The 25,443-nt window shown below is 42.4% G+C and overlaps 1 protein-coding gene across 2 annotated transcripts in view; it reads right to left on the bottom strand.

Annotated features, from left to right (window-relative positions):
• The window catches only part of syt16 (synaptotagmin XVI), a 155,873-nt gene that overhangs the window by 12,791 nt on the left and 117,639 nt on the right, over window positions 1-25,443 (bottom strand). For both annotated transcript variants that reach the window (XM_067991915.1, XM_067991917.1), the window contains 4 exons: window positions 19,961-20,173; window positions 19,182-19,438; window positions 10,049-10,492; window positions 6,733-6,922 (listed from right to left, as the gene is read on the bottom strand). In XM_067991915.1, the coding sequence (XP_067848016.1) occupies window positions 6,733-6,922; window positions 10,049-10,492; window positions 19,182-19,438; window positions 19,961-20,173 (1,104 nt within the window). The remainder of the gene's footprint in view (window positions 1-6,732; window positions 6,923-10,048; window positions 10,493-19,181; window positions 19,439-19,960; window positions 20,174-25,443) is intronic.

The raw sequence follows: 25,443 nt of genomic DNA, 5'->3' as shown, positions 1-25,443 counted from the left end.
GCCCTCACGGGCACCGAAACCCAGAGGGCGTAGGCCCAAAGCATCTAATCGGTCAGGGCATGAACAAGAGCAACCTGCCACTACCTCTGCTGCAGCCACAGGGGACGCACCACGTAGGAGTAGTAGGAAGCGTAAGGCAAAGGTTTTGTGAGCACAAAGGGGATGCACAAGGGTGTTTGACGGTTTGTCATGTTTTTTATTTATATTTGATTTTTGTTAATGGCACATTAAATATTATTATTGTCACCACTACTGCCACGTCTTGGCCATTCTTGACTGGCTTGTGTAATAAGTCCCTTTCATGAGGTTCACTATGAACACCCACACTTGATGCCACCCGTTAGGTCACTCTACAGTGGGTGTATGTGTAGTTGCACGACTATTTTGTGTAGGTGCCTGTGACGCAGCACTGTGTTGTGGAGCTCCATGTGGCGGAGGTGGATGGCATGCCTGGCAAGGCTGGTGATGTTGCTCGTGCTCGGATGAAGCGATGAATGCAGCTATGGCGTCCCCCATCCTGACGGTGTAAGTTTGAGGGGGTCCGCAAAGTAGGTAAATGTGTTTGCACAGCAGAGTTTAGGGTATAAATTAATAATTTTGAGTGGAAAGACAAAGGTGTTGCAGCCAAAACTTTGTCTGAAGTGACAGAGTGCCCTGCTGCAATAAATGAAGTACTCCCCCCACCTGTCAAAGAATCCTTTGCATCTCCCACTGGCTGCTGACTGAAACACGGGAGGATCCCACAGCACGGGAAACACGCTGAGGATCCTTCAAAATTGCACCCCTACCAAAATCTCCACTCAATGAGGTCTGTCAAGAACATCAACTAGCTAAATATCTATCTAAATTATCATCCCGCCGGCTTTAATTGCTGGTGGGAGTCCTGCATGCGGGAGCTGTGCGCGCACCTGAATGCGTCAATGGGGAACCCGGAAGCGAGCGGGTTGGAGCCGGGCTGCGAACCCGCTCCAGGATTCTGCCATTTTCGGAGCCCCCTCGCCCCCAATGCACCCACTCGGCCATCCGAAAATCGGCCCCAATGAATCACCCATAAAATGCCTCATCACAATCATCTTAATGTGAGCTATAGAGGTCCTCAAAATTCCTCGGGTTGTGATCCCAGTAGTTATGCTGCCCCCAACATGGTAACTAGGAAGCTCCCGGAAATGGCACAATCTGATCATCTGGTTATGGCAGGATACTGGCGGAATTTAGAGCCCAGAATACTTGGGCTAAAATGTTTTACAAGACTGACATGTTCTGTTGACATCATAAACAGCAAGAATGAAGTACAAGTGGTCAATAGGACTTTGACTTTGTCTCGCTCCAATCAATTTACATAATGGGGTAGATTTTTCCTCCACCACCTGAGTAGTAATCTGGCAGAGCTGATTGCCCATCTGTTATAGAACTCCCCCCACCCCCACTGATTTTCAGTCTATTGATCGCTCCCGCCAGTTTTGCATCGCCTCATAAAGTGAAAATTGGTCCCTTTATGCCCCAACTCGGCTTTTACATCTCTATCGATGCCTCTTATGGCCAGCTACCACACAATAGTAACTCAGCAATGACACTGCTCCCATCTGAAATTTCATCCTCTCAAAAGCCAGCACCATGGTCTCCAGGTTGCGCCTCACTCTCTAATGTGGCTCAGATTGGGAACCCATGTCCTTTAATTCTGTTGTACCACATTGTGCAGCACACCCATAGCGCTCTCAGTTCATGGAATTCTGTAAGTGATGAAATGTTCTAATGAAGAACTCTAACTTAGCAAGTGAACCAGGTTCAGGCAGACTGCACAAGGGTTCAATGTGAAGCAAATTTCTTGATGCAGTAATAAAAACGCTACTGACAATGCAATGACACTGGACTCATTCCAGCTGACTTTTTGTCTTGCCGTTTCACAGCATGTCGATATCATTCTAGCCTTGTTCGATCAAATGTACGCCTACAAAACAGGCTCTCAATTCTCTTAAGTATTGGATTTCTTTGAGAGGGTAGTAATGGAAAAAATATTTTCAAACAATTTTGATCCAAGGTTATATCATATTATGTAAGACACTGACAGTACCGCTATTTTCCTATCCTCCTCCATTTTCTTTTCCCCATTTAAAGGGGAAGGAAAGTCTGGGGAGGGTACTTTACACTCAGAGTACTCCCCTAGACATTCCATCTTCTTTATAGAAGAAAATGATAGTTCTCCCTGAAGTGGCATCTCCACCTCCCCGAAGTGGCGTCTCCACCTCCTGTTAGGCTTCACCAGCGATGTTGATTCTGGGGAGTGTTCTGGAGAAAACTATTGCAAAACAGTGGGAGTTTTGGCTTCAAGCTCCCTTGATAGCTACTCTGAACCCAGCCAATCCCCAGGAAACTATACTGCAGGCTGGAAATGAAAATTTCCCAATCTGTAGAGTGGCTTCCAAAGTAGGGCAGTATCTGAGCGGTTCTCAAGGCAGTTTGAAGTTACGGACTCTGCGGTTTACCATGGAACTGCTCTGGGATGTTGCCCAGAATTAATGTCATTGGGGAGTCTCCATGTTACCAAGAAGATTGACATTTTTAAAGAAAACTTAAATGGAAATTTAAGGTATAATTTCTTTCTATAAAAGGGGGAGAGGGGGAAGGAATATGTTGAACAAAAAATGACTCCCCTGGACTTCATTCCTCTGTAAGGAGACCTTCTTACTGTGCCAGGAGAGTAGGCATTCTAACTTTAACATCAAGGCTTTCCAAGATGATAGCCTTTCAGAAACCATGGGCTACAAAATTAATCAAAGTGTCCCGTCATTGTTCAGAGTGCTGGCTTTAAGCACACTAACTAACTAGTCTTTTTGTTGTGATGCTGTAGCTAAGTTTCAGGTTTTAATATGTTTGTTAACAAGGAGGGACACCCATAATTCCTTTATTTATATACAACCTTATTGCCGTCTAATACCAGTGACACTGGCTAAAAATTTTTCACATCGTTCACCTGACGAAGGAGGAAGCCTCCGAAAGCTTGTGAATTTAAAATAAAATTGCTGGACTATAACTTGGTGTTGTAAAATTGTTTACAACTGGCTAAAAAAGCATTGGTGTTGATGTCTAATGAACAACTATATACTTGTGCACAATATTGAGGCGCACAGTTAACAAAAACTAACCACAATCATAGGCAATTAACAAAAAATAATCTGCCCAATGTGTCCCCAGATGCTGAGTGGGGTTCTTGAGATTACGAGGCACTGCTCCTCAAGTACATAGAAAACTAACATAGTACATCTCAATACACAGCACAATGCCACCTGATGGCCAAACATTGATAGAGGAACCACAGACAAATCTGCACCTTTGTCACCCGTCCACAAACACTGAAAAAAGATTGTATTCATCAAGGATGCAAGAGCTTAGATCTAACCCATACCCATGTGAAATGTAGTGAAAGTTCCCAAAAAAACTGAACTGAACAAACATAAATGTACAGAATGAGTGCCTGTATTAGACATGTACTTCCTAGTTTCTACAGAACAGTTGTATGTGTTTCTTGTAGGTATGAATATTACAGTCTTTACTGAGCTGGTTTAAATCCAACTAACGGATATCTTGAAAGTACATGTTTAACCCCTCTCGTAGAGTTAGTGATAATCTGCTGCGGTGGATTGAAAATTGGCTGAATACCCATAGGCAGAAAGTGGTTGAAGATGGATTTGGATCTGATTAGAGATCGGTTACCAGTGGTGTGACACAGGGATCGGTGTTAGGACCTTTGTTATTTACTATTTTCATTAATGATCTAAATGTAGGTGTTGGGGAATGATCTGAAAGTTTGCAAACGATACCAAGATATGTGGCGGAAGGAGGCAGAAGATGTGGGTATGGTTCTTAATGAATACTTTGCATCTGTCTTCACAAAAGAGGGGGATGATGCAGAGGTTGTATTTAAGGAGTAGGAGTGTGAAATATTAGAAGGGATAAACATAGTGAGGGAGGAATTATTAAGGGATTTAGCATCTTTGAAAGTAAATAAATCACCCGGCCCGGATGAAATGTATCCCAGGCTGTTAGGAGAAGCAAGGGAGGAAATAGCGGAGGCTCTGACCATCATTTTCCAATCCTCCCTGGCTACAGGCGTGGTGCCGGATGATTGGAGGATTGCTAATGTTGTACCGTTGTTTAAAAAGGGAGAAAGGGATTGACCAAGTAATTACAGGCCAGTCAGTCTAACCTTGGTGGTGGGCAAATTATTGGAAACAATTCTGAGGGACAGTATTAATCGTCATTTAGAAAGGCACAGATTAATCAAGAACAGTCAGAACGGATGTGTTAAGGGAAGGTCATGCCTGACAAACTTGATTGAATTTTTTGAGGAGGTAACAAGAAGGGTCGATGAGGGTAGTACATTTGATATAGTCGACATGGATTTTGGCAAGGCATTTGACAGGGTCCCACATGACAGACTGGTCAAAAAAGTAAAAGCCCATTGGATCCAAGGGAAAGTGGCAAGTTGGATCCAAAATTGGCTCAGTGGCAGGAAGAAAAGAGTAATGGTTGACGGGTGTTTTTGTGACTAGAAGGCTGTTTCCAGTGGGGTCCCGCAGGGCTCAGTATTAGGTCCCTTGCTTTTTGTGGTATAAATCAAGGATTTGGACTTGAATGTAGGGGGCATGATTAAGAAGTTTGCAGATGATACAAAAATTGGCCATGTGGTTGATAGTGAGAAGAAAAACTGTAGACTACAGGAAGATATCAATGGACTGATCAGGTGGTCAGAAAAGTGGAAAATGGAATTCAATCCAGAGAAGTGTGAGGTAACGCATTTGGGGAGAGCAAACAAGGCAAGGGAATACACAACAAATGGGAGGATACTGAGAGGTGTAAAGGAAGTGAGGGACCTTGGAGTGCATGTCCACAGATCCCTGAAGGTAGCAGACAGGTAGATAAGGCGGTTAAGAAGGCAATGGGATACTTTCCTTTATTAGCCAAGGCATAGAATATAAGAGCAGGGAGGTTATGCTAGAACTGTATAAAACACTAGTTAGGCCACAGCTTGAGTACTGCGCACAGTTCTGGTCACCACATTACAGGAAAGATGCGATTGCACTAGAAAGGGTGCAAAGGAGATTTACAAGGATGTTGCCAGGACTTGAGAATTTTAGCTCTGGGGAAAGATTAGAAACGCTGGGGTTGTTTTCTTTGGAACAAAGGAGGCTGAGGGGAATTTTAATTTTTTTTGTTCATTCATCGGATGTGGGCGTCGCTGGCAAGGCCAGCATTTATAGCCCATCACTAATTTCCCTTGAGAAGGTGGTGGTGAGCTGCCTTCTTGAACCGCTGCAGTCCGTGAGATGAAGGTACTCCCACAATGCTGTTAGGGAGTTCCAAGATTTTGACCCAGAGATGATGAAGGAACGGCGATATATTTCTAAGTCTGGATGGTGTGTGACTTGGAGTGGAAAGTGCAGGTGGTGTTGTTCCCATGTGCCTGCTGCCTTTGTCCTTCTAGGTGATAAAGGTCCCGGGTTTGGGAGGTGCTGTCGAAGAAGCCTTGGCGAGCTGCTGCCATGCATCCTGTGGATGGTACACACTGCAGCCATGGTGCGCCGGTGGTGAAGGGAGTGAATGTTTAGGGTGGTGGATGGGGTGCCAATCAAGCGGGTTGTTTTGTCCTGGATGGTGTCGAGCTTCTTGAGTGTTGTTGGAGCTGCCCTCATCCAGGCAAGTGGAGAGTATTCCATCATACTCCTGACTTGTGCCTTGTAGATGGTGGAAAGGCTTTGGGGAGTCAGGAGGTGAGTCATTCACTGCAGAATACACAGCCTCTGACCTGCTCTTGTAGCCACAGTATTTATGCGGCTGGTCCAGTTAAGTTTCTGGTTAGTGGTGACCCCCAGGATGTTGATGGTGGGGGATTCGGCGATGGTAATGCCGTTGAATGTCAAGGGGAGGTGGTTAGACTCTCTCTTTTTGGAGATGGTCATTGCCTGGCACTTGTCTGGCGCAAATGTTACTTGCCACTTATCAGCCCAAGCCTGGATGTTGTCCAGGTCTTGCTGCAATTGAGGTGTATAAAATTATGATGGGTCTAGATAGAGTGGATAGAAAGGGCCTATTTCCCTTAGCAGAGAGGTCAATAACCAGGGAGCATAGATTTAAAATAATTGGTAGAAGGATTAGAGGGGAGCTGAGGAGAAATCTTTTCACCCAGAGGGTGGTGGGGGTCTGGAACTCACTGCCTGAAAGAGTGGTAGAGGCAGAAACCCTCAACATTTAAAAAGTACTTGGATGTGTACTTGAAGTGTCGTAACCTACAGGGCTACGGACAAAGTGCTGGAAAGCTGGATAGCTCTTCTCGGCCAGCACGGACACGATGGGCCGAATGGCGGCCTCCTGTGCCGTAACTTTCTATGATTCCAATTGGCCTGGGTTGTTATCTGGTTTTTTTGCCTCTCCCAGAAGATTACATGGCTCCGGATGGGCGGGGAGGGTATGTAATGTGATACATAGGGCATCACAACTGTTAGGGACAGGCTTGATGGATCAGTATGTCTCTTCCTGTCTGCCATTTTCATATGTACCCAAGCTCTACTAAAGGTGTCTTGGGTTGAAAGCTTACTCGTGGGCAATTCATATATGTATGCTATTGTAGGGAGAAAGGGAATTGTGACAAATTATAGAGAAAATGGTAATCTGAACAAGCATTTCAGCTGAATATACCACAATTGTTTTGTTGTAATAAACATTTATTTCACTCACCAGGCGGCCTGTTCAGAGCCAAGTTTCGGAAGTGACTGCCTTTGATTACTTCAACAGAAAGTCTTCCTGTCGTGGCATTGTAAGATAATCCTACTAGTAGTTCTGGAACTCCGCCATGTGAAAGCGATTGCGTAGATGAAGCACTGTCGCTGTGAGAGATGGCAGACAGGCTGATCTGTGAATCACCACTCTGTAGGGCATCAAAACATTACCTTTAACCTGGGATACTAAATAAACATTTCTCCAACCACTAAGTTCTCATTTTTAAAAAGATGATCACAACTATCGTCATGGTGTTTAAATATAGGATAGTGCTCGGTCTGCAGTAGGTTCTAAGTTAGTATCACAGATGACATCATTTATCAATGCAATATCTCAACCAAAGATACGTTTCTTGTCTAAAAATACAAGGCACTCACAGGGAGTGCATCTCAGGAAATTGTGGGTGGGCAGCCCGTTACTTTCCTTCTCCTTTAAAGAACACCATAATGTGCAGGAAGGAATGTCCTAAAAAAAATCTTCCCGGTAACAGGAACTAGTGAATATCCTGTGGCAGATCGGACAGTTCCCTTTTTACCCGTCGCTGTTTCTCCCTCTGAAATGCCTCTTCTGCTTCTATCTCTTTTTTTTCTCTTGTCTTTGGTTCTTTCTCTAACTCTTCTTTTTGCTGTTCTCTCTGTTTTTTTTCATCTTTCCTTTCAGGCGAGAGGTGGATGGTGGCGTGAGGGATGGAAAAAGGAGCCTCTGATGGCTGCAGGCTTCACTTCCCAGTGGGAATTGTGGGGAAAATGGGAGTTGCAGCTCTCAGTAGTTCCCTCCCCATCCTCTCCCCCCCCCCCCCCACTTTGCTTCCCCCAAACCCTTCGCTCCCATCACATCCTGTACATCTTCAGTTTCTCACTATGCCTCTCATTTCTATCAGCCCCTCTCTCGCATTGCTACCCCTACTCACTCTCATCACTACTCTTAACTCTTCATCTTTGAACTGCTAAATTGCTGCATCGTCCCTCTGCCTTACTCTATTTTCACTCACCTCACCCTTAATCATACGTCCACCTCCCTCTCGCTTCCCCCAAGAGCGGGTGACAAAAGGCCAGAGGTACCGTCACCTTCAACCTGTTTCGTTCCTCCCAACCCCTCCTACCTTTTCCCCTATCCAATTCCCTCAAAGAGGTTTTGTTTGCTTTCAAAATCCAACTTTAAAAAAAAAACTCAAATTAGAATAAGGATACTCTCTGTGCCTCTCTCTCTCACACACACACACAAGTAGCCATGATGTGAAGATGCCAGTGATGGACTGGGGTTGACAAATGTAAGGAATCTTACAACACCAGGTTATAGTCCAACTGTTTTATTTGAAAATCACAAGCTTTCGGAGGCTTTCTCCTTCATCATGTGAGTGTCGATAGTAGCCATGATGTGGAGATGCCGGTGATGGACTGGGGTTGACAAATGTAAGGAATCTTACAACACCAGGTTATAGTCCAACAGTTTTATTTGAAAATCACAAGCTTTCGGAGGCTTTCTCCTTCGTCACCTGACGATGGAGAAAGCCTCCGAAAGCTTGTGATTTTCAAATAAAACAGTTGGACTATAACCTGGTGTTGTAAGATTCCTTACACACGCAAGTGTTAGTAAATAGGATGTTTACATTTTCTAACTATCAACAAAACATAGGTTTGATAATTAGATAATTTCAGTTTGCTTCAAAATTCAACTCATGTTTTTTTTTGAAAAATGGATCCAAATTAGGTTGAAGGCACTCTCAGCTTAATATTCTTTCTGATGTTTATAGAACACAAAACAGAAACGACAACAGTTTTATAATCAATACAATCTGTAATTTTTCCTCACACACACAGCTTAATTTTAAAAAAAAACTCAATGTGAACTCTATCTGAAAAAAAGTTTTTCAAATTTGACCTCCAGCTTTTCTTTCAAATCATTTTAAATAACAAGATTGAATTTAGCCATTGAATTGTCTTTTGTGTTTTCTAAAGCTTTCACAGCTCTGGGTAAAAATATCAAGCCCAAGCCCAGGCTTTTGGGAGAATCTGAGGCCTTTCAGCAAAAGCTTTAGAAAACACAAGAGACAATTCAATGGATAAATTCAATCTATATGTATATATGTATTTTTAAATTTGATATATGTGATATATGTATTTTAAAATTTTTATTGTTAAAAACCTTATTTTGGACATTAGAAATTTCAGTTGCTAAGAAATAAATGGTGGATGAAATTCTTTTTCTGAAAACATTCTGATTGATTTTTGGGGAAAAGATAATCCTATGTAATGATGTAACGGAGCCATAACAAGCAAGTCATAACATTTACACTGAAAGTTAGGGTGTCACCTACTGGTGTCACAGGGAAACATAACAGATAAGTGTAACAGGCAATTGTGGACATTTTAATTGAAGATCTCCATAGGCAATGTTTAAATAACAATTTTCAATGAAGCGCACAAGCTATGTAAGAATTGTTTTAAAATGTTAAAAGTTAAAAATGCAGACAGCTACCACAATACTTTTACTAGTAATTCAATCAACTTATGGGTGCATAAAAGTGTCAATCCCACCCAATTAGCAATTTTGCAACCATTAAATGAATCAATTTATATTTGTTGTCTAGATTGTAGTTAAGTCCCCTTTAATCAACACAGGACTATTATTTTCTCTGCAATATTTTAATCAGAGAAAAACATTATAAAAAAATTCTTCAAATATGCCAACATACTGAATCAACATGCTATCTATGTCCCCACGTGCAGAGTTTTTTCCCCTAAGCCTCCTTCTCTTATCCCTCCTCTCTTGAAGGCATCAGCTCTTGTAGGTTACAGTTCCATGATCCATAGGTCCCTCATTTCTAACCTATCAGTTCTGCCATCCACTTCAAATTCATCAACTGGTTGCCCTGGAAAGTTTCATAATGAGAGAGGGTTCTAAATGCTGCCGGTTTTGATGATGCTGCCAATTTAAGACAATTGGCAAACGAACCGGGGGGAGATGAGGAGAATTTTTTTAAACGCGGTGAGTGGTTTTGATCTAGAATGCAATACCTTAAAGGGTGGTGGAAACAGACTCAATAGTAACTTACAAAAGGGAGTCGGACATATACCTGAAAAGGAAAAATTTGCAGGGCCATGGGGAAAGAGCAGGGGAGTGGGACTAATTGGATAGCTCTTTCAAAGAGCCAGTACAGGCACGATGGGCTAAATGGCTTACTTCTGTGCTAACCATGATCCTACACGCAATCTCTCTCCGATTAAGTTTCAGAAATGCCGACATTTAATTCATTTATCATTATCATACTTACACTCATGTTACTCCTTGGCTCCAGGAGTAGTGACACTTCCATTTCTCCCTCTTGATTCAGATGCCTGAGGTAAAACATCTTCTCTCCCATCATTCTCACTCGGTTCATCTTCCTTACTGCATACAGGCGGAATCGGAGAGCATAATTATGCAGCTCCTCTGGCTCCAGTTTATTAAATCTAAAAGTCTCATTGAAGACTGGCATAGGTCCTCGCTGAATGTTGGTTTTGGAACGTTGCTTCTTGCTGGGCAGGAGGACAGTATGTACCTGCCATGAATTAGCACCACTGCGATCCTTATCGGGGATATTTTTAGCAGTAACTATCGTAACTGCCAGTTTGTGGTTGGAGGGTTTGTAATTGAATGTGATGTAGAGGTCTCCACATTTTGAAATTGGTTCAGGTGGATCCTGCTGCTGAGGGACTGTAGGCTTTTCATCTGCCTCCTAAAGAGGATTAAAGTCTTTGGGTTAATGTACATTTCATTTTCAAACTGTATTCACTCATCATGTTGTGGAATTGCCCCAGCATTTAATATTTTTATTATTATTATCATCAGTCATTTTATTATAATCCACTTTACAGTGGCTTTGCAAAATCGTGGTTTATAGTTTTTGCTCATTTGTTTCGAAGCATTAAAAAATATGGAATATGTGGCTCGGTAAGTAAGTGCACCAAATCATGAGGTAGTGAGGACGTTTCCAGGTTTGATCCCTGGTCAGTGCCGGGTTAGCAGATTTCAGCCAGGGTGACGGTGGAGATACTGCAAATGGCCTCCTAGGCAGAGGACAAAGCAAAACAAAACAAAAAAAATCTATCAACATTCCAAGCGATCAGCGTCCAGCAACCTGTTGCTGAAAAATGGGCGTGTGTAGATGTAGGGTTTGATAGCCTGCCAACTCACACCACCTAAGCTTTTACATGAAGGATGGCTACATGGGCAGGATGTGAGACGGCAGCCTGTGTCTGCGGAACAGTACCCCAACAAGAGGCGGCACATTCTGAGGAGGAGGGGGAAAAAGGCAAAAAGAATCGATTGAAAAAATTCGGTCACAGTTACTGGTCTAGAATTTGATTTCCATTCACAAATGGCGTACAGTTGGATAGAGCAAAGCTGTAAAATAGGAGGGGGCAAAAACAAATAAAACTGTTACACTGGAGATAATGAATTGGGAAAGTGTTGAAAAACAACCTCAACCAAAAACAGAAGAGGGATAAAAACTGGAAGAAAACTGTTGGAACTCATTGTTCCTGCGACCCTTTGCAGCAGTCAATGAGAAAAAACCTTCATTTTATATTCAAAAGCCAAGAGAAGGAGAGGGACAACAGTTGCACACAGTTTTAAATCACTGCTCAACACTTTCTTCACCCTCCTCCCCCAATTTAGTGCACTTAATACCTCGATCACAGAATAGTGCTTTTCCAGTGTGCTCTAAATTGCTATTGTTCAGCATCTTGGCACAGGATCAAGGTTGCGTTTGGTATTAAAGATGAAGAATTCATCCTTTGTGCTTCTTTCACTATTGCTTCCATTACAAAGATCAAGAATCTGTCCCTATAAATAGGTTTATAGAAGTAATTAGATCAAGAGTCTTGAAACCATGCATCAGAATGGCATCCAGTTACTGAATCGGGGCATTAAAAATGTGAAGACAGCTCAACAGAAAAAAAAATTGTGATCAAATAACACATGAAAATAGGAACAGCTAATCCAGTGTATAAGGTTACATAGCCTACCCACACATTTTAGAGCTGTTAGATTAAGCAATGCTTTGTTCACCAGTTCCCACACAGATTCATTCCCAGCCCCTTTCTTTGTTCATACTCCTGTGACTCAGCCAACGTTGTCTACCTCATACGTTGCAGGAAAGGATGCCCCAGAGCATGGTACATTGGCGAGACCATGCAGACGCTGCGACAACGGATGAACGGACACCGCGCAACAATCGCCAAACAGGAGGGTTCCCTCCCAGTCGGGGAACACTTCAGCAGTCATGGACATTCATCCACCGACCTTCGGGTAAGCGTACTCCAAGGCGGCCTTCGAGACACACGACAACGCAAAATCGTCGAGCAGAAATTGATAGCCAAGTTCCGCACCCATGAGGACGGCCTCAACCGGGATCTTGGGTTCATGTCACGCTACACGTTACCCCACCAGCGAACAAATGTTATCTGTTTTTAATATAATGGGTCATTTGCTGGCTCTCTCTGCCTTCCGGATGTTTCTGCCTCTCTCTGTGTTTTTTTTTCTCTTTTTTTTTCCCTGTTTGTTTTTTTATTGAATGTGTATTCGGAGGTTCTGCAGGTAACACCTCTCTGTCTGAACACGGTGATTGCCTTGGCAACGGGCAGTTGCAGGGGCAGTCTGTAAACACCATTTATTATTGTTCAATATGTATAAATGCGTAGGCTTCAAGGAGATCTTGAAACATTTGCCTGAGGAAGGAGAAAATCTCCGAAAGCTTGTGAATTTAAAATAAAATTGCTGGACTATAACTTGGTGTTGTAAAATTGTTTACAATTGTCAACCCCAGTCCATCACCGGCATCTCCACATCATGACTACCATCGACACCACAAACTGCCGGCTCACAGTGGAAAGGATATCCAAGAAGATCGCGCATTTAGACACAGACATCAAGTTTTTACAGAGCTGCAAGAAAGCAGACAAGATCCCGAAAGGACTCCAGATCACGAACCCACTCAAGTCCACATACAACTCGGATTACGCTGAGAGACTCTGCCGCCGTACCTCTCGCACACTCCGCAACCATCTCATACACCAACTCTACAGCAGACGCCACAACCTCGAAACCAAGATAGAGTCCATACTCTCAACCTGTACTCAGGACACAGCAGACCAGCTACGTTATACCGCCAAACAGACGAGGCAACGGAACTACGCTGCCTACATGAAAACCAAGAGCAGGAAGCTTGAGAAACTCGGCATCACCACCAGCAACGACCAAGCTTCCCCTGGTACCACGGTTGCAACCACAGGGAAGTCTATTGTCAATTTATCCGACCACACCCTTCAACCAGACGAAATCGAAGTTCTCAGCCGAGGGCTCAATTTCTGCCCCACTACCAAAATGGACCCCACTAGTCTCGCGGCGGACACAGAGGAATTCATCAGGAGAATGAGGCTCCGGGAATTCTACCACAAACCCCAAGATTTCAGCAGCGAACCCAATGAGACAATCGACGATCCGGAACAGCAGACAGAGGGATCCGCGGTACAGCAACCGAAGAGGAAAGAGTCAAACTGGACTCCTCCGGAGGGTCGCTGCCCTCAGCTGGACATGTATGCTCAAGCTGTCAGGAAATGCGTCAATGCCAGATTCATCAGCCGCACTCAGAAGACAGTCCAGAATGTCACCCGAGCACAACGCAACGCCATCAACGCTCTCAAGACCAACCGCAACATCGTCATCAAACCAGCGGACAAAGGAGGAGCCATAGTCATACAGAACAGAACAGACTATTGCAAAGAAGCATACCGACAACTGGACAACCAGGAACACTACAGACGGTTACCCGCAGATCCGACCAAAGAACACACCCACCAGCTCAACAAACTGATCAAGACCTTCGATCCAGACCTTCAAAGCATCCTACGCATTCTCATCCCACGTAATCCCCGCGTGGGAGACTTCTACTGCCTCCCAAAGATACACAAAGCCAACACACCCGGACGTCCCATCGTATCAGGCAACGGAACCCTGTGTGAGAACCTCTCTGGATACATCGAGGGCATCCTGAAACCCATCGTACAGGGAACCCCCAGCTTCTGTCGTGACACTACAGACTTCCTACAAAAACTCAGTACCCACGGACCAGTTGAACCAGGAACACTTCTCACCACGATGGACGTCTCGGCACTATACACCAGTATCCCCCACGATGACGGCATCGCTGCGACAGCATCAATACTCAACACCAACAACAGCCAATCTCCGGAAGCCATCCTACAACTCATCCGCTTCATCCTGGATCACAATGTCTTCACCTTCGATAACCAGTTCTTTACCCAAACACACGGAACAGCCATGGGGACCAAATTCGCACCCCAATACGCCAACATTTTCATGCACAAGTTCGAGCAGGACTTCTTCACTGCACAAGACCTCCAACCAACACTATACACCAGATACATCGACGACATTTTCTTTCTATGGACCCACGGCAAGGAATCACTAAAGAGACTACACGATAACATCAACAAGTTCCATCCCACCATCAAGCTCACCATGGACTACTCCTCAGAATCAGTTTCTTTCTTGGACACACGAATCTCCATCAAAGACGGGCACCTCAGCACCTCACTCTACCGCAAGCCCACGGACAACCTCACGATGCTCCACTTTTCCAGCTTCCACCCTAACCACGTCAAAGAGGCCATCCCCTATGGACAGGCCCTGCGAATACACAGGGTCTGCTCAGACGAGGAGGAACGCGATGGACACCTACAGACGCTGAAAGACGCCCTAGTAAGAACGGGATATGACGCTCGACTCATCGATCGACAGTTCCGACGGGCCACAGCAAAAAATCGCATAGACCTCCTCAGGAGACTAACACGGGACGCAACCAACAGAGTACCCTTTGTCGTCCAGTACTTCCCCGGAGCGGAGAAACTACGCCATGTTCTCCGCAGCCTTCAACATGTCATCAATGAGGACAAACACCTCGCTATGGCCATCCCCACACCTCCACTACTCGCCTTTAAACAGCCACCCAACCTCAAACAGACCATCGTTCGCAGCAAACTACCTAGCTTTCAAGAGAACAGCGTCCACGACGCCACACAACCCTGCCACGGTAACCTCTGCAAGACATGCCAGATCATCGACACAGATACCACCATCACACGAGATGACACCACCCACCAGGTGCATGGTTCATACTCCTGTGACTCAGCCAACGTTGTCTACCTCATACGTTGCAGGAAAGGATGCCCCAGAGCATGGTACATTGGCGAGACCATGCAGACGCTGCGACAACGGATGAACGGACACCGCGCAACAATCGCCAAACAGGAGGGTTCCCTCCCAGTCGGGGAACACTTCAGCAGTCATGGACATTCATCCACCGACCTTCGGGTAAGCGTACTCCAAGGCGGCCTTCGAGACACACGACAACGCAAAATCGTCGAGCAGAAATTGATAGCCAAGTTCCGCACCCATGAGGACGGCCTCAACCGGGATCTTGGGTTCATGTCACGCTACACGTTACCCCACCAGCGAACAAATGTTATCTGTTTTTAATATAATGGGTCATTTGCTGGCTCTCTCTGCCTTCCGGATGTTTCTGCCTCTCTCTGTGTTTTTTTTTCTCTTTTTTTTTTCCCTGTTTGTTTTTTTATTGAATGTGTATTCGGAGGTTCTGCAGGTAACACCTCTCTGTCTGAACACGGTGATTGCCTTGGCAACGGGCAGTTGCAGGGGCAGTCTGTAAACACCATTTATTATTGTTCAATATGTATAAATGCGTAGGCTTCAAGGAGATCTTGAAACATTTGCCTGAGGAAGGAGAAAATCTCCGAAAGCTTGTGAATTTAAAATAAAATTGCTGGACTATAACTTGGTGTTGTAAAATTGTTTACAATTGTCAACCCCAGTCCATCACCGGCATCTCCACATTTGAAACTGAAAACATGGAGCAAGATCGTAATATCCTTCATGTAAATAATTCTAAATTTAGGAAAGGCCAACTTCAACGGGATGAGACAGAGACTGTCCACAGTAAATCTGGGCAAATCTATTAATGGGTAAAACGACAGAAGATCAGTGGGAGGTATTCAAAAAAGAATTTAACGTGATACAGAACCAGTTTATACCCCTAAGGGGCAAGAGCTATACTTGCCAAAAAAAAGCCATGGACAACAAAGGAGGTAAGGGACAACATAAAACTAAAAGAAAGAGCGTACGAAAGTGCAAAAAATAGCACAGATCCTGGCAACTGGGCAAGATACAAAGAACAGCAAAGAGTGACAAAACAGATTGAAAGAGCTATAAAAAGGGAATATGAAAGGAAACTTGCAAGGGATATCGAAATCAACACAAACACTTTTTTACAATTATATTAGGAAAAAGAGGGTAGTCAAGAGCAATGTGGGCCCCTTAAAAACTGATAATGGTGATACTGTAAATGAAAATAAGGAAATGGCAGACATGTTAAATAATTACTTTGCGTCAGTGTTTACAGTAGAGGAAGAGGATAGCATGCCTGACACCCCAAGGAAACTAATTTTGAAATCAGAGATTGGGACTCACCATAATTAACATAAGCAAATTAACAGTAATGAATAAAACAAAGGTGCTAAAGAGTGATAAATCCCCAGGACCAGATAGTTTCCATCCCAGGGTTTTAAAGGAAGTAGGTGAAAACATTGCAGAAGCCCTAACTATAATCTTCCAAAGTTCTCTCGATTCAGGAATTATTCCTTTAGATTGGAAAATTGCACGTCACTCCGCTTTTAAGGACGATGAGAGCGGGAAACCAGGGAGTTGTAGATCATTAAGTACTCTAATTAAGTATAGAGTGACTGAAGACCTTGAAAATTTTCAGCTGACCAGAGAGAGCCAGTATGGATTTGTAAAGGGTAGGTCATGCCTGACGAACCTGATTGAATTTTGCGAAGAGGTGACTAAAGTAGTGGAAGGGGGAATGTCTATGGATGTTGTTTCTATGGATTTCCAGAAGGCATTCGATAAAGTCCCTCTTAAGAGACTGTTAGCTAAAGTTGAAGCTCATGGAATTGAGGGCAAATTATTGACTTGGTTAGGAAATTGGCTGAGCGGCAGGAGACAGAGAGTAGGAATAATGAGCAGGTATTCAAATTGGCAGGATGTGACTAGTGTCCAACAGGGATCGGTGTTGGGGCCTCAACTATTCACTGTAATTACTAACGACTTAGATGATAGGATAGAGAGCCACATATCCAAGTTTACCGATGACACAAAGATAGGCAGCATTGTAAGCACTGTAGATGGAAGCATAAAGTTACAGAGAGATATTAATAGATTAAGTGAATGGGTAAAACTGTGGCAAATGGATTTCAATGTAGGCACATGGTGAGGTCATCCACTTTGGACCTAAAAAGGATAGAGCAGAGTACTTTCTGAATGGTGAAAAGTTCAAAACAATGGAGGTCCAAAGAGACTTAGGGGTCCATCTACATAGATCATTAAAATGTCATGGACAGGTACAGAAAATAATCAAAAAGGATAATTGGAATGCTGGCCTTTATATCTAGAGGACTAGAATACAAGGGGGTAGCAGTTATGCTACAGCTGTTCAAAGCCCTGGTTAGACACACCTGGAGTACTGTGTTCAGCTCTGGGCACCGCCCCTTAGGAAGGATATATTGGCCTTGGAGGGTGTGCAGTGTAGATTTACTAGAACGATACCTGGACTTCAAGGGTTAAATTACGAGGAGAGATTACACAAACTAGGGTTGTAGTCCCTGGAATTTAGAAGATTAAGAGGTGATTTGATCGAAGTTTTCAAGATATTTAGGGGAACTGATAGGGTAGATAGAGAGAAACTATTTCCGCTGGTTAGGGAGTCAGGACTAGGGGACATAGCCTAAAAATTAGAGCCAGGACTTTCAAGAGTGAAGTTAGGAAACACTTCTACATACAAAGGGTGGTAGAAGTTTGGAACTCTCTTCCACAAATGGCAGTTGATGCCAGCTCAATTGTTACTTTTAAATCCGAGATTGATAGATTTTTGTTAACCAAAGGTATTAATGAATATGGGGTTATGGCGGGTATATGGAGTTAGGTCACAGATCAGCCATGGTCTCACTGAATGGCGGAACAGGCTCGTGGGGTTAAATGCCTACTCCTGTTCCTACATTCCTAACTGAAACAAAATTTTCCAGCACGTTTTGTGCGTGTAGTGTTCTTAAACAGAGGTTACATAATACCTGCATCGCCACATTGTGCGAGGATTTAGAATTGCAGTATTTATCTCCACCTAGTCGGCCCAGTCTTCTTCCAGATTAGCAGTAAGACAGTAATCTGCTGCCGAGCCCTTGCTGTAGGTGGTGAGGAACACCCTGCCACTGTCTTCTCAGTCTGGCTACACTGAGAATAGCAGGTTAGCAGGATTCCTCAGTAAGTGTAACCAATATGGCAGAGTTACAACTTCACTGCACTATGCCAGAGAATTAGAATGGGTTCAGGGTCTCAATTCCCAACACATTGGGCAGTGGGACTAATTGAAAAGCTCTTTCAAAAAGTCGGCACAGGCACGATGGGCCAGAATGGCCCCCTTCTGTGCAGTATGATTCTATGATAAGTGAGTTAATCATTCGAGCAGAGAGAGAGATCTCTTAGGATAACTTTTCAACAGTGCCTGGCAGCAAGTCTAGAACTATAGAAGTAGAGGGGGATTGGAAGAGCGCTGAAAGCAGACTGTATGGTCAGACTCATTAGAGGATGGAGATGGTATAGAGAGTTTACAGAAAGGAGTAAAACACATGTAACTTAAAGAAAAAAATACTTTATGTATATATATATATATATATATATATATATATACACACACACATATACACATTTAAGCAGTATGGTTCAAATAATAGTAATTATACTGATAGCAATGGCAATAAAGGAATACTGAGCCTTTAAATTCTAAGTTAAGTATAAGGTTCAGTAATATAAGACAGGGGATGTAATAACATATATGTGGTGTCAAATATTACAAAAAAGGTAATACAAAAAACATTTTTTTCTCTTTATCTCACACCCCCTCTAAACTAGTCAGAAAAAGAAGTGATGGATGTGCTTACAATTCAAATTCTAGCACAGTTTCAATATCCACAAATGGCTACGGTTTGGGTAACTCTCAGAATTCAACTTTATCATTTAATGTTGCCATGGTGATTTCATGCACACAGACACTATGCCCAAATGTTCATCTATTGTGTTCAGGGTGAGGAAAAACAAACAAGATAAAGTGCAATTAAATTAAGTTGGGATAAAAGAATGGTGGTATATACCGAATTAGAACCAATTAAATTAATTCCATGCTCAAGTTTATTTAAGTCTAAATAATGAAAACGGTGCAAGAAAATAAGATTTGACACACAACTCTAAAAGGAATTGAATTCATTAGGCATTACCTCTGGACTCCATGCTGATGAACTATCTGTATGTTCATTTCCTTCATAGGCCTGATTATCAAAGTTGGTCTCCTGATCTGGGCATCCCTCCTGAGTTCGGTGTTTCCCGTGATTATTGTCCACAATTCCAGCTGCTTCATCTGAGGCCTTTTGATAACCTGCTCCATCCTCAGACGCAATGCCTGAACCCACAGATAACTGATCTTCTTCATAAGAGCAATTATCTTGGAAGCTAAACTGATGTAGTTTATCTCTATCTAAACAGGTAAAGGTGAATAACATTTTTAAAGCAACATGAGGCGAGTGGACTGTAAACATCAACGTACATATTGACAAGGGTAAGAATCTGTTACATCACCTTTTAATCACTAGCAGCTCACAAAAACGTGGAGAATAAAAGTTAATAAGGACCATACTTAAAAAAATTACACGAAGCATTTATCTTTGCATTGGTTCTGACTCAGTTATGCTCATTTAATTCAAACATCAATGTGTTTATATAGCAGCGTTGGTTACCCTATGCAAACATGAAAGAAAGAGTTGCTATTGCTCTGGTTAGTTAAATATTATTAATTATAGCAAGGGTTTCATGCAGCCAGACCTTTGTATTTCTGCCCTTTTGTAATATGTCTCTAAAGTTAGAGAAAGTCACTGCCAGAGTGGGATGGGTATGAAATAAAAAGGAAAACACATTCAATGTTGCAAGTTGCAAAGGAAACCAGCAAAGGGTTCAGAACGTTGCATTGCCTAGTAATCCTATTACAAGCCATGCATGGTACCTTCGACTTCAGAGGCCTCTGTGCTGTACTCTTCGTGATTCGAAGGTAAACGATTAAATTTCTGCCTATGCTCTAAACCCGCCTGCGTCACCTTCTCTGGCATTGTAGTGCGGAAACTCTGGGACCTCGACACAGAGAATTCAAACTGTTTGATCACTTCCTCATCGCTGTCTGTGGATGTAGTCAACTCCTCATCATCCCCATAACTGTTCACTGGGGAGAGAAAGAGAATACAGTCCTTTGACATTTTTCAGATGAAAGGACCTTCCCTGTACAGACAGTAGGTTGATAGGAATAGAGATCCACAGGATTGCAGTCTCAAAACGGTTTCTTTGAATGCTATCATATGAAGTAATATTTTTCATGAAAATCCATTTTTTTCAGCATTCTTGTTTTTATAGAAGTAAACAATATAAGTATATAAGACTGCAAAGGAATCGGTCTTTTCAGTTTAGCTGTTAGTAGAACTCACTGTAACACCTCTACAGCAAACTGTAATTTTAAAAACTTTTTTTAAATACTCATTGTAACTTCAAGACTTTTGAAAATTGCCATTTTCCATTTCTACATTATGCCCTCTGATACACAATCCAGTATTTTGTTTACTCTCTTAATCACCTTGGTAAACGGCTCGGGCCTCACATTGGCACCAATGGGCAGGCAGAGCAGCCGCTCTGACGACTTTGCACCCGTTTGGGGTGTTATTTGAAAATGGTCCCCAATGTGCTATGAGGGGAACAGCATTGGTCATCCAACCTACCCCATTTAATTACCACCTTTCTTCCATGCAAGATATTTTTATGTCATTTCTAAAATTGAATATCCATGTACCCTTACAGACATTAGGAAATATCTAGTTCCTTTTTGAGACCCTGTAAAGTTGCCTGAGATGTGCTGCCCCTCCATCAGCTTCGCGAAAACTGCATCTAGCCATCTGACTCACCATTCAAATGGCATGAAGTTCCTGTACTGACATCGTAGATATGAACTAAACTCAGCAAAGTTAGGGCTCGTCCTTTTCAGTCTCTTTTTAATGGCGTGGTAAGTCTTAATTACTGCCAAACAACCTCTCTGGCGCTGAAAATTAACTTTTACAATTGAGGAGTCTCATTCCTTCAGCTTTTAATTGTTAGAGATTTTTTTTAAAACTTACTCATTTTTAAAAAAATCTTTTTCTTTCTGTCTCTTTCATCTCGCTCTCTTAATCCAATCTGTCTTTCCCTCTCTTTATTTCTCTTTCTGCTCCTGATTTGACATTGAATTCACTATTCTAACTTACATTTCCTGGTTCAGACTCTGCGTTGTTCATTAATGATTCTTCAATCTGATTGGTTAAGGAGACACACAGTTGCTTGCCCTGTTCACAAAGGCCCCAGATGCCCTGTAGATCTCTAACTTACAATAACTTCCAGCGCAAAAGCTCATGGAAAGTCTATGGGCAAGTGCAAGTCTAAAGAACTGCCCAATGTTTTCAGCTGGCCATTCTTTTAACCAATTCAGTATATTTCCATCTATCCTGCAGCCTGGATCTTGTTCAGTAATTCTGTATGTGGGACAGTGTCAACCCCCTTTTTAAAATCTAGGTAAACAACATCCATTGTTTCGCTCATATCCACTGGGTCACTAGCTTGATCAGAAAAAAAAAATTAAGAGCTGTCAAAAATGACCTCCCACTTTTAATGCCATGCTCATAGTCTCCCATTAATCCATGCCTTCCAGGTGATCCTTATACGATCTCTCAAATCATTCTCCCACAATCAATGTGAGGCTTACAGATCGATCATCTCCAGCCCACTTCTAGAAGACAGGAGTTATGTTTGCTATTTTTCAGTCCTATGAGATCTGCCCTGCATCCAGTGAGTGCTGGAAAATATCTGTAAGGTGGAACCACGATCAATTAACTGTCCAACTCCTTTAAAACGCGAGGGGGAAGAACGTTGGTGCCAGGTGCCTTATGTGACTTTTGTGTCTGTAATCTAGTTCATACTTGCTCTTTTGTAATTACAAAATCCTGAAAACATATTTCTACCTCAGGCAGTTCTCTCACTTCATCAGTAAACACTATTGCTAAGTAGTGGCCTAATACCCTCTTTTATTTGCTTCTGACATACTTGAAGGCTTCATGATTTGGTTTTATGTTTGCTGGTATATTGTTTTCATTTGCCCTCTTTGCAGCTCCCATTTTCTGACATTTTTCAACTGTTCTTTCTTCATTGACCAAATCTTACTTCTTATTTCAATTCTTGAACACCCTAAATGTTTTCTCCTTAATGTCCTTCTCACCTTCCCCAATCAGTCACATTAGTTTTATCCTTCTATTTCTCTCTCTTCATTTCAAAGGAAAAAATCCCTTACATATTTTGAAAATTACTTTAAAACATTTGCAGTTTGCAGCCACATCCTTTCCTTTTACTATTTCTTCCCAATTTATTGCCTTCATGTGCTCTTCCCTTATCTTCAACTCACAAAATTTACAATTGTTTAAGCTGATTTTTACGTTCCAGAGTATGCCAATGAGATTAGCAGGAAATTTAGGCGCAAATTGACATCGGCAAAATGGACGCATGAGTGGGCATAATTTTGGGCGTAATTTCCTGATTCTGCCCCACACAGGAAATTCCACCCCTCTAACCATAGAATAGGTTTAATCAACATGTCCAATGCTCCCATAGTACAATGTCCATAAAGGTAGGGAGTAGCAAAATGGTTATGAGTTTGTTAGCGGAACACAGCTAATCACTAGAGATAATATTTTGCGCTGTGGAGTGTTTAAATAGCTATTTAACAGTCATGTGGTCACTCTACTCTACAGCCACTGTTCTTTGCCCACCAGAACGGAGAACACAGCATTTTGCAGTCAACGGATTACGTTTTTTTGAAGTGTAGTCATTGTTGTTACTTAGACAAGGCTATAGCTTATTTGCACTCAAGATGCCACAAACAGCAAATGAGATGAAGGACCAGATACTCTGTTTTAGATGGTGCTGGTTGTGGGAGGAATGTAGGCCGGGACACTGGGAGAGCTCAGCGCTCTTCTTCGAACAATGCCATGGGATCGTTAACATCCAGCTTGCTTTGGTAGCAATACAAGGGCACAGTCCCAGCACCGAGCCTTGCCCACCATGACTACAAATCAGGAAATTGTGGATGCGCTTCCTACAATTTTCTAGGATGGAATCCTGATGAAGTCATTCATAAGACTAAAACAAAAACTGTTCATTGTGTAACTGTGGGATCGTATTACTGCCTGAATTACACATTCCTGCACAGCTGGATTATAGAACATATACAAGCTTGTATTCTGTCACTCAACTTCTGCTGTGCAGGTCTGCGTCTGCCAGTACAATGGGTTTCTATGTTCTGCTGCTGCCACCAAGCTCAGCATTTAGATTCCTGACTTTAGGTACTGCCTCATGCTTTTACTGAACAAGCCTCCAATCATTTTCATCTTTCTTTACTGTTATTGCTATTTAGAAACATCTGCACGTACACAAAATCGTGCTTTAAGTTATGGTCACAACTTACTAAGTTTCTGGCCACTGACCTTCTCCAATGTTAAAACTACATGGCCAACCTGAACAGGTAGCCTGAGAGCTTGGAACTTTGCCTCGGGAGGCAAGGAATTAAATCGTCTCTAGAGCTAGTGGTCTATGCCTCTGGATGGATATACACTGCTGCATTTATACCATGGAACTCTCTAATAGTGCACTTGCTTTTGAGGACACTTCCATTGTGTCATAATAGGGCTCATATGGATATAACTTCCATTGTGTCATACAGGGCTCCATATGGATATAAACTACTTGAACTTTGCTTTTGTGAGATTTTCACATTGTTGGAAACCCTTTAGTGCCTTGTAGCCCATTCCTTGCCTAACAGTTATTCTATAAATAACACAAAATTGTTCTTACATCATTAAAGTATACCTTCAAGACACTTGAGACAAATACACAAGACACCACTAGAAAGACTGGTCTTTTAGTTGCCATAGTAACATTTGAATAGGGATTATCATTATCTTTCATTTCATTGTTTTTCTGACAGTCATTTCAAAGCCCCATAGTTACTTTGGAGTTTTTACGTGCACTTCCAAGTATGTAGATGATTTCAACTTACTATTCATAAACATTACTATTCATCAACTGATGCATGGAACACAATACTGCCTATGAGACTTGATCTAACAATTTTTTAAAAAATAAAAAAGCTGTAAAATTCTTTGAAATCTGAATGTGATATTCTATGGAGGTTATTGTTTAAATGTGAACTTGACAAAATAAGCAAATGGACATTTCTGTCATCAATAAGGATTTAAAAAAATTGTATTTGAACAGTCAGTTTTAAAATGTCCGCTGAGGTTCTCTGGGGTGGGGGTGGGGGGCAGCGGGGGGAAGGAGAAGCTCAGAGAATCTCCGGTTAAGTAGGCAGATTGTGATCATGAAGGAGAGCGTGGAAGACTGCAATCTCACACATTAAATTCCCACCTCGTGTGGGAGCGTTGTGAGCCTCCAGTCCATGGTGCAGTGCATTGGGTCACCGATGCACTCAACCACCAGACCTTGTCCATTTTACATTCTTAAATTTTCACTAATGCAAGCCTTGAAATTTCTGTTGATGATATAAGAGGACAAATTCTTAGCATCTTCACTCTGTCCACTGTTTTAAGGGCAGCGTTAACCCAGCTATAGTAAAATATTGGACAGAAGACGATCATGTGACCACATTAAGCACTCGTCTACTAATATCACCAAGTGAGTTTGAGGCTGTAATCCTTAGTTTCCTCACTTAATTCATTTTGTTTTGTATTCTATGTTACTGTTTGGATTTTTCCCCCAACAGTTGTTCTTACATTCACAGCTAGATCTTAGTATCCATAAACAAGCTACGTCCTTAAGAATTTGAACTTGCATCTTATTCATACAGGGTAGTGAGCCATGGTAAACCTTAATTGTGGTACATTGCTCACTGGAGAGAATATATGGATTGCCCACCACGTTCTCCTGTCACTTCCAAAGGGGGAAAGCTAACATATCACTAGACCAATGCATGATGTCTTGGTCAATTTATTCACAGATAAAAGAAAGAAGTTGCATTTATACAGTGCCTTTCATGACCTCGCGCCCCCCCAAAGCACTTCCCAATGAATTATTTTTGAACTGTAGTCACTGTAGAATGTAGGGAAACACGGCTGCCGTTCGCAAACAGTAATGAAATAAATGGCCAGATAATCTGGTGTTAGTGGAGCGATAAATATTGACCTGGATGCTGCAGAGAACTCTGAAATACACAGAAGCTTAAAAGCACAGCAAGATATTCCAACAGCACAATATTTGGAAAAGAAAAGCATCAAAATCCATCCACAAATGGTTAATACACCGTTTTTCAGAATTGTGTTTTTTGCAGCCTCTTCTCATCAAACCCTTAAAAATACAGTCTTGAATACTGAGTTAAATGGGATCAATTTGTCACAGAACCAAAATTGG

This window comes from Heptranchias perlo, chromosome 10, assembly GCF_035084215.1.
Source record: "Heptranchias perlo isolate sHepPer1 chromosome 10, sHepPer1.hap1, whole genome shotgun sequence".
NCBI lineage: Eukaryota > Metazoa > Chordata > Chondrichthyes > Hexanchiformes > Hexanchidae > Heptranchias > Heptranchias perlo.
This window is presented reverse-complemented; position numbering and strand designations above follow the sequence as displayed.